The following is a 9917-nucleotide window of genomic DNA, read 5'->3' as shown; positions in this document are numbered from 1 at the left end:
GCATTCTCGCATTGAAGGAGACTCCTCAAGTAAGACAACACTGATTATTGATAAATGTTGATATATTAAAAAAACAAAACAAAACAAAACAATAATTGATAGAGACATGGCATCTATGGCCATGAAGTATTGCCTGGACCAGATCTTCTGAGTTAAGAAACAGCAGGCCTAGAAGTCTTTAATCATCAGACAATGTCACAGTTAGAACCCCTCAAGGCTTGCTATCATGACTTCAGTTTGACCTTCTCAAATTTCAATGGTCTAGCTCAAATTAGGATGACTTTGAGGATCTTTGGCTTCAGGGATGCTTTATTAACCTTTTATAATACTCTAGTTAATTTGGGCTTTGGCGATTTCTGCAGAATATACATTTCATTTCTTCCCTGTAAATGAAGAGGCAACCCATGAGGTTGTTAAACAAATTCTATTCAGTAGCTGGAAAAGTGAATTTCCTGTGGAATGACAGGAATTACATAGAAGCAAGCAATTTTATTTTCCTCAAATGTAGCAATAATTTTAATCTGTACATACATAAAACAAACAGTGCAATTATAAAACCTTGAAGGTGACATGCATATTTTAAGGTGCAGTTGGGATGGGGGAGGATGTTAGCATCTCCAATTTTCCTTACCACTTTTTTTTTCTAGTTCCTTATGCAAAAGCACTGAGTCAGGAAACTTCATCTGGAATGCTGAAGTTAAAGGTGAACTTCCTGCAGTCTGCGCGTCTAAATATCACCAACAAAATGGAAATGACCTCCTAGAGCAGTTTGGTAGGGACTAGATAATATGGCTGGCTTTCAAGCTGGAAATGAATGAAATCAGGGATGCATTTTCTGAAAAACTAAAGGAGATAATGTTTGTAACTGAGTGTCCTATTTCTGTTTCATAGTTGCTAACCACATGAGCCCTTCCACCAATCTTTTTATTCGGTATAGTTTCTGAATAGATGCTGTTCAGTGGAGTTATTTGTAACTAGGGGTGATGAGATGCAGAAGGAAGGACCTGGGGAAATGGCTTCTTCCTTGAAGTCTGAGTCCATGCTCCTCTTCCACTGTTCTTATGGCCTTTTCTCTGCCATGGAGGCAGAGGTAGCTGGTGCAGAATGTCAGGTGCTGTCATCATTCACAGGCCCAGGAATGCAGACAAAGGTCAGTGATGGGGGTCTACCTTTGCTTCTTCCACAATACCTTTCTCAAGCTTTCCTGGCTTTGCAGCGGAACTTCTAGAACTAGAAAGTCAGTTCACTGGGTTCTTGACTCAGAGGCCAGGATGAGATGGGATGTGGCAGAGTGACAAGACACAAAGGGAAAATATGGTACCAATTAGCCTCAGAGCAGGATAGAGAAATTTATATTTGCACTGATGAAAATTCAAATTCCCAAAGTCAATCTAAAAAATGAAGATTTCCTTTGAGTATTAATTTTTTCTCTGTACAAGTAGCCTGTGTACTTCTGTTCAGATGATCCCAGGGACACTCTAGGGCAGTATGCTCTAGATCAGCTGGAACAGCTCTTTCTGGCAGTGACATTTTGATTTGAACCCCAAAGTAAATCCATACATGGCATCACAGTTATTAAAATAATGAAATATTACTAACCAAATGTAACTGCAATTCAATCAATGTTATATTTCACACACAAATTTAGAAAAATCAAGAGTATAATAAAAGCATAAAATTAAACAGAAGGAAATCAATTTCTACAATAAATCAAATATATTTACAATGAGATTTAAAGGGAAAAATAAGCTACTTGGATCATAAATTTAATTTTATTTTAAATAACTTTAGCCTACCTCAGCTGTTAATACAATAAAAGCAGAAGAAACAGGCTGCCTTTTATTTTCCAGATTTAATCAGAATATTGTATCTACAATAATTGACAGAACTCACTTCTTGTCCTTCACCCATCTCATCAAAAATTATTGCATTTTCCCCCAAACTGTATTTTTTGGATTCCTCTGTGAATATACTCATTTCGCCCTCTTTCCTGGAGGCATCTTGGTTTAAATCCATCTTTAAAAAAAGGAGAAGGGGTACATATGTGGAGGCAAAATACTCTCTTGAAGCCAACAGATACAGAGTTGCTAGAGAAGCTGATTGTACACACAAGCTGCCTGGGATTGGGATGGGGAGGGCTGCTGATTTCGAGACAGGTGACAGCCTTTGGTGGACGGGCACAGGCAAAGCCCCACAGGCCCTTCTTCCTGGGCAGGGCTGGGACTGAGTGGCGGAGGCGGAGCTTCATCTTCTTCTTGGAACTTGTCGTTTTGGTTCTCCTCCAAAAGCCTTCATCCAGATAAGAAGCCAATGACTGATTATAAAAATAAGAATAATTAAATTTGGCTCAAGAAATAGATTGTCCAACTGTTCTGCCTTGGTATTTTTTCAATATCCAAGGCCTTTACAAAGAAAGAAACAAAAACATCTTTCAATCTCCCGACAAAAGCAAACTCCTGTTTTTTTTTGTTTTTTTTTTTTTTTTTTTTTTTTTTTTTTTGCTCCAAATGCTACGACCTGAAGAATGGCTGCAGATTGAGATATCAAAAATCTCAGAAAAATATATAATATATTTGTATATCTCTGTATGTCTATTATTTAAATTTCACATTCCTTTAAAAGTGGTTATTCAGTCAGTAGCTGCTGAAGGAGGCTCTTCTGCTGGGCCTGGGGGGTCTGTGGTCCTGACGTGGGCTTTTGAGTTCCCAGTGGACCAGGCTGGTTCAGGTAAGGGTCCCCGCCTACCAGATTCACTGTACACTGGACGTCAGCAAACACCTGAACCTGTTGCACCTGCTGGAACACAAATAAAAGATGTGTTTAGACAGAAGGGTCTGCCCCCCCGGCTTATGAGTGGGTACTACTTGAAGTGGAAACTCACTAGAGCATTCCTCTAGTCTGTAGTCACCACAGAGAAGAACTCTTCTGTCTTCTTGTCCTACAAAAAGAAAATCGCTGCACTCATTTTGCTCAGGGTTCTGGAAAGTTCACACTTTAAAAATAAAATCAAAATTGGAATGGTCACGCCTCCTATAGGGTTGCCATCAATACTGAAAGTGAGTATCATTGCTAATGTTGCCAAGATTGGGAGAAGCCCAGTTTCAGAGTCTGGGTATCCAGTGATAGGTTTTAAAAAATACGTGATATTTAGAAAACTGGTTTAAAACCATTCTATGGATGATTTCAGTAGGATAGAAAATCTTTATGACGTCACTGAAAAATTAAGGGCTTTCAACCAGTATTAGCAAAACGAAACCACAACTCAATAGGACATCAGCATCTAAGGTTAATGTCCAAAGATTTTTTAGTATTTAAATATACTATTACACAGCTCTTTCACATATTGGCTTTAGAATAACAGCAAATTATCATTAGAACAATTTTATATTTGACTTTTTTCCCGACAGACAATCCATTTAAACACATGAGCTAAAAATAACAGTACGTCCACTAGCCTTGAGAACAGTGTGAATTTTCCCTTCACTACTTTCAGTAACAATACACTTACTCCTTAAAAATGTCTAAAGTTGCACAGTTCTAGCATATTCTATTGGGAAAACAAAGCCAGAAGTTAGTCTTTACCAACCAGCCTTACTAAAAAGTTGTTCGTAGAACTGATTAAGGCTAATACCATACTTGTGAATGTTCCAGACCAGGAATGGAGACGCCTTCTAAGGCATCTAAGTGTCTCAAACTTTTTGATAAACTTGTGTCTCCTGTTTGATAGGTCATAAAGTAGTTTAGATTAGTGGTGTATTTTTTTTTTTTGTCATTTATCACTAATTCATGCTAGTTACACTCAGCTTTTTTGAAAACTTTTCTATCCTAATTGAATAAAAGTTGTTTTCCATCAACCTTCATTAGCCAAATGTCAAATGTCATATGCATCAAATTTGGACATCAGTCTGTCCCCTGGTCTCCTATCCTCTTAATCCATTTACAGCTCCACTTTCCTCCCTCTCAGATGAGGCAGACGGCCCCCAAGCTGAGCTTTCCTAGTGCCTAAGGAATCAAATCTCTAGTTAGATTTGCACTGCTTTTCTCTCCTTCTCTTCCCCTTTCCCTAGTTTCCCAAATGTGGCTTCTAGTCCCTATATGCTCCCATTTGTTACTGCCTCCTCTGGGCTCTTTCTCTTGTGTCTATAACACACCAACGCACCCAGTCTGCTCTCCAGCTGCCTCTGTGCCCTCGCCCTGCCTTTGTGGTCTGTAACGTCTCATTCTGACTCTTTCCTTTCAGAGCTTCACCAGGCCTTCCTCTCTTCCTAGGTCAACGATCCCCCTGCCAGTCCTCTTCCCGCGCCTCTGTTCTCTGGGTTCTCTTCCTGTTCTCTCCTGTCTTACCTCCTCCTGCCATCCCTCTTCCCACTCCTCTGTTCTTTGGGTTCTCTTCTTGTTCCCTCCTGCCTTACCTCCTCCCCATTCTATGCCAGTTCTGCAGTACAGCTAGTCCCATTACTCCTCCAGTCCTCTTCTCCTCATCTTTTTCTTCTCCCTTTCTGTACATCTGTCTTTATATTTCTGTCTAACTCACTCCCCAGCTGCTGTCTGGTAAATACAAAAACACTGGAGCAAGTAGAGATTTCATGACTGGCCACAACAGAAAGAAAATTCTACCACTGAAACTTCACATGATCACAAACTATAGTTCTTTTTTAGGCATTGATTTTAAAAAAAGTCAACAGATAAAATTTCATGTTTATGTTTCTACATATGAAACACTGGGGCAGAGCATAAGGTGTTTTTGTACCCAAATTCTTAAAAAGTTCTTGATAAAGGCATGATGAAACAAACTAGAAAGTTCTGCTTCTTTAAAAATACAACTTTTAAAAAGATAGCCTAGGGTGGGCATGGAGGCTCATGCCTCTAATTCTAGCACTTTGGGAGGCTGAGGCAGGAGGATCACTTGAGGCCAGCAGTTTGAGACCAGCCTGAGCAACATAGTGAGACCCATCTCTATAAAAAATTAAAAAAAATTAGCTGGGCGTGGTAGTGTGTGCCTGTAGTCCCAGCTGCTGAGGAGGCTGAGGTGGGGGGATCACTTGAGCCTGGGAGATTGGGGCTGCGGTGAGCTGTGAAGGTGCCACTGTACTCTAGCCTGGGCAACAGAGTAAGACCTTGTCTCAAATAAATTAAAAAAGTGTGGCCGGGCGTGGTGGCTCAAGCCTGTAATCCCAGCACTTTGGGAGGCCGAGATGGGCGGATCACGAGGTCAGGAGATCGAGACCATCCTGGCTGACACAGTGAAACCCCGTCTCTACTAAAAAAATACAAAAAAACTAGCCGGGCGAGGTGGCAGGCGCCTGTAGTCCCAGCTACTCGGGAGGCTGAGGCAGGAGAATGGCGTGAACCCGGGAGGCGGAGCTTGCAGTGAGCCAAGATCACGCCACTGCACTCCAGCCTGGGCGGCAGAGCGAGACTCTGTCTCAAAAAAAAAAAAAAAAAAAAAAAAAAAAAAAAAAAAAAAAAGTGTATTGGCCAGGCACAGTGGCTCACACCCGTAATCCCAGCACTCTGGGAGGCCGAGGTGGGCGGATCACCTGAGGTCAGGTGTTCAAGACTAGCCTGACCAACATGGTGAAACCCCGTCTCTACTAAAAATATACAAAAATTAGCTGGGTGTGGTGGCAGACATCTGTAATTCTAGCTACTTGGGAGGCTGAGGCTGGAGAACCACTTGAACCTGGGAGGCGGAGACTGCAGTGAGCCGAGATTGCGCCACTGCATTCCAGCCTGGGCAACAACAAAGCAAGACTCCATCTCAAAAAAAAAAAAAAAAAGTGTATTATTGAAATTAGAGAAAACTGAAAAGACTAAACAAACTCTAAAACCCATTTCAGCCACTTTAAACTATTGCTTAAAATAGTTTAAAAATAGGTGTCTTAGACCAGCCCACAAAGGACTTCTTAATATTTGTCATGACTTCTCTGATACGCAAAGTGTGACACAAAAGAAGCTTCAGTTCTTCCAGGTGAGAAGATTGATGTGAAAGCTGAGTCCTAACCTCTGAAGATTTTCTGGCATAATTTTTACTTCAGTTGAAATACTGTTTCATGGCAGGGCTTTGGAACTTTAGAACATGGTCGTTTGGGTGTAACTAATTTGTCAAGCTGCCCAGTAATGTCTCTGTGGGTTTGAGGCTTTCACAAACACCTGGTGAATGAAGACTCTTCATTCCTCGATCTTTTTTTTTTGTGAGACGGAGTCTCGCTCTGTCGCCCAGGCTGGAGTGCAGTGGCACAATCTAGGCTCACTTCCAGCTCCGCTTCCCGGGTTCACACCATTCTCCTGCCTCAGCCTCCGAGTAGCTGGGACTACAGGTGCCGCCACCACACCTGGCTAATTTTTTTTTGTATTTTTAGTAGAGATGGGGTTTTCACCATGTTAGCCAGGATGGTCTCGATCTCCTGACCTTGTGATCTGCCTGCCTCGGCCTCCCAAAGTGTGCTAGGATTACAGGCATGAGCCACCGCGCCCAGCTCCCAGATCTTAAAATGCCTTCTCTCTTCTTTTTCTTTTCTTTTTTTTTTTTGAGTGGAAGTCTCCCTCTGTCACCCAGGCTGGAGTGCAGTGGTGTGATCTCGGCTCACTGCAACCTCTGCCTGCGGGTTCAAGTGATTCTCCCGCCTCAACTTCCTGAATAGCTGGGACTGCAGGTGCCCACCACCAAGCCTGGCTGATTTTTGTATTTTTAGACAGGGTTTCTCTATGTTGGCCAGGCTGGTCTCAAACTCCTGACCTCAAATGATTTGCCTGCCTCAGCCTTCCAAAGTGCTGGGATTACAGGTGTGAGCCACCGCACCCGGCCAAAATGCCTTCTCTTTACCTTGAGAGGACTCAGGTCCTATTTCCTAATGCTTAGACTGTGAACCCAGTCTTCTAATCTTTGTCCTTCTCAACTGGCCAATACATCTTCCTTCACCTTCTTCCCAAGATGAAGTCTACGCTAGGACTTCTATCGATGTTCCCTTTCAGGGATGACTCTTCTGTCCACAGGGTTGAATCCAAATCCCTTAGTTTAGCATTCAAGGCCTCTGGAAATTTTCCCCAAGCCACTTTACCAATTTTAATTCCTATGAATAGTTATGATAAACCCTTTTAGTTGATTTGGTTTCCCAGGACTATGCTAAGATATTACTATTTCCCTGTTTCTGTGGCCTCTACTTCCAGTTCCTTCTACTTCTCAATCTACGTCTGCACCAGCCTCCAACAACTACCATATCCTTTTCCTTCTCTTTGCCTTGGTAACTGTCCTTCAAGGCTCAGTTCAGCTCTATCTCTTGCAAAAATGCTCTTCTGACCATCTCAGCAATTTCTCCTTTCTTTGAATGCTTATGCTTCATTACTTGTAACAAATTTAATAATTTGCCTTCTTTGGTTAAGTGACAGTTTATGTGCATATATTGATGTGTTTTATCTTTCAGGAGTCCCTAACTGGTATGGCAGAAACAGTGTGGACTCTGGCAGTAGAAAGACCTGGGTTTGAACCTCAGCTCTTCCTCTTTCTAGCACTGTGAATGGTACATGTAGTTAAACCTCTTCATGTTCAGTTTCTTCATCTGTGAAGAAAAGGAATACTACCTCGTTCATAGGGTTACAGTGAGGCTTAAATGAGATAATGTAGACAGTGCATAGCACAGTGCCTGGCAAACCACAAGCATTTCACAAATGAAGTTTCCTTTCCTCACTTCTCCCCACAGTTCACCTAATGCTGATGGAACATATATTGTGTGTCTTCCTATTGCCATCTGTGGCATAATCCCTGTGTTAAAAATGTTTATTAAGAGACTAAAGTTCGGCCTGGCGTGGTGGATCACCTTAGGTCAGGAGTTCGAGACCAGCCTGGTCAAAATGGTGAAAACCCGTCTCTACTGAAAATACAAAAAATTAGCCGGGCATGGTGGCGGGTGCCTATAATCCCAGCTACTTGGGAGGCTGAGGCAGGAGAATCGATTGAACTCAGGGGGCAGAGGTTGCAGTGAGCCAACATCACGCCACTTCACTCCAGCCTGGGCAAAAGAGCGAAACTCCGTCTCAAAAAAAAAAAAAAAAAAAAAGAGAGACAGAGACTAAAGTTCAAACAAAGTTACAAAAGTGAATTAAGCCCTTCCTCCAAAATTTCTAAATTAGGTTAATATAGGAAAGTGGCCACCCTTGCTGTTTATGCTGTTTTGAAACATACTTCTTAGGAGGTGAAGTATACATCAGGCACTCTGTTTTGTCTGAATTTACTGAGATCTTCTGAGGTACTCTGATTACAGATGAGTTTTTAGCACTGTGCTTATTTACAAAATAACAATTAGTGGCCATCATTTGTGATCACTTTATCCTAAGCACTGAGTTAAACTATCTGAACTGATCTCATTGAATCCTCTCAACAATCCTATAAGCAGGTGTCATGTTAGTTCTGTGGTTATACAGCAGCTCAGGAAAGCTCCATAACATGCCCAGGACGACACGGCTAAGAACAGAGCCAGGACTCACATCCAGGTCTGACTCCCAAGGTCAGGCTCTTAATGATGCTACACAATCCTCTGTGTATCTAGAGTACATTTGACAGCTCTGGGCTTAGAATTTCCTTACTGACCTGGGTTCCATCTGCTTCTGTTTTGAGAAGGTCAGTAGATGAGAGCTGGTTGCAGTAGAGGCCTGTGTGTCTCAGTGCGGGATCGTTTATCTATTAAAGATAAATATAAGATCAAATTACAAGCTAGTTGTTTAAGCTGAAAACCAAATTCTTCAATGAAAAACAATCTCACTGACAGAAAAGTAAGAGCAGCACAGCAAAAATGAAAAGCTTAGCAATTAACTGTGTTGTTACAAGTCAGGATAGTAGTCCCCCATGTCGGGGTGGAGAGTGTGTAAGGGACACAAGGAGAACCTCTGGAGTACTGATGACATTCTGTTTCTTGATCTGAGTGGTACTCAGGTGTGTTCACTTTGTGAAAATCCATTGAGTTGTACACTTTTCTCTATATTCTTATATATGATACTTTAATAAAAAGTTAATTCACACATACATATGTTAATTGGTGATAGACTCACACTTTGGTCAAGATTTAGTAACAGGGATCTGACTTATCCTCCTGCCTCAATCAGCTAAAAAAACAGACAAAACATGTGAAACAAAGGCACTTAAGACATTAGACAAAGGCAATGAAGGACAGTGATCAGCAGTCCCTACTGTGGCAACTGCCCAGCCTATTGCCTGGAGCGTACTTCTGGCTGTATCATGGAGAAAGGGAACCCAGGCAGCGGCTGGCAGGCTCCCTGAGTTAAGGGGATGCAGCTAGAATCCTCAGAGCAGAATATCAGAGAGAGTTCTGGAATAGATCTGCAGTGGCTCTCAAGTCTGCAGCTCAGTACTAATCAGCTTATAGAGGCAGGGGAAAGAATCACCTGAATAGATGACACGGAACAATTCCCGCAGTCCCCACAGGGCTGGGAATAGGCCCTGATTTCACCCCCCAGAGTGGAAAACATCATAATTCACGTAGTATCATGTAGCATATTAGAATAGCTTTACCTTGGTGGTAAGGTTAAAATTAGTCCTAGAAAAAATACTGCTTTGGTCACAGTAAACAAAAAAGCAAGGATCAAACTTTCCAAGTAATCTAACCATTTCCTGGAACAAAGCTCAAGAGTATTTGTAGGAATATAAACAAGGTAAAATTCATCTGGCATCCAATAAAAAATTACCAGGCATGCAAAGAGGCAGAAAAATATGATGCATAATGAAAAGGAAAGTCAACTGAAATCAATTCAAAAATGATGCTGATAATAGAACTGATAGGTGAGAAATATCAGGACATTTACTGTAACAACCATATTCCATTTGTTTAAGAAACAAGAGGAAAGACTGAACAGATATGAAAAATATGTTGGAGATATGGAAGATATAAGAAGGATCCAAATAT

At 41.6% G+C, this 9917-nt stretch overlaps 1 protein-coding gene across 4 annotated transcripts in view; it reads right to left on the bottom strand.

Annotated features, from left to right (window-relative positions):
- Window positions 1–469: 469 nt before the first annotated feature.
- Window positions 470–9917, bottom strand: part of LOC105479814 (nuclear receptor coactivator 1) — a 161876-nt gene continuing 152428 nt past the window's right edge. Inside the window, exons 20-22 of one of the 4 annotated variants that reach the window (XM_071076296.1) lie at window positions 8588–8677; window positions 2882–2938; window positions 2654–2793 (exon numbers count right to left, since the gene is read on the bottom strand). In XM_071076296.1, coding sequence (XP_070932397.1) covers window positions 2894–2938; window positions 8588–8677 — 135 coding nt within the window. In that variant the 3' untranslated portion in view covers window positions 2654–2793; window positions 2882–2893. Of the gene's footprint in view, window positions 2797–2881; window positions 2939–8587; window positions 8678–9917 lie in introns of all 4 variants that reach the window. The other 3 variants (XM_071076295.1, XM_071076293.1, XM_071076294.1) reach the window with 3 other exon arrangements.

The sequence above is a fragment of the Macaca nemestrina genome, chromosome 13, assembly GCF_043159975.1.
Source record: "Macaca nemestrina isolate mMacNem1 chromosome 13, mMacNem.hap1, whole genome shotgun sequence".
Classification (NCBI taxonomy): Eukaryota; Metazoa; Chordata; class Mammalia; order Primates; family Cercopithecidae; genus Macaca; species Macaca nemestrina.
Note: the sequence above shows the minus strand (reverse complement) of the source record. Positions and strands in the feature narration are given on the sequence as shown.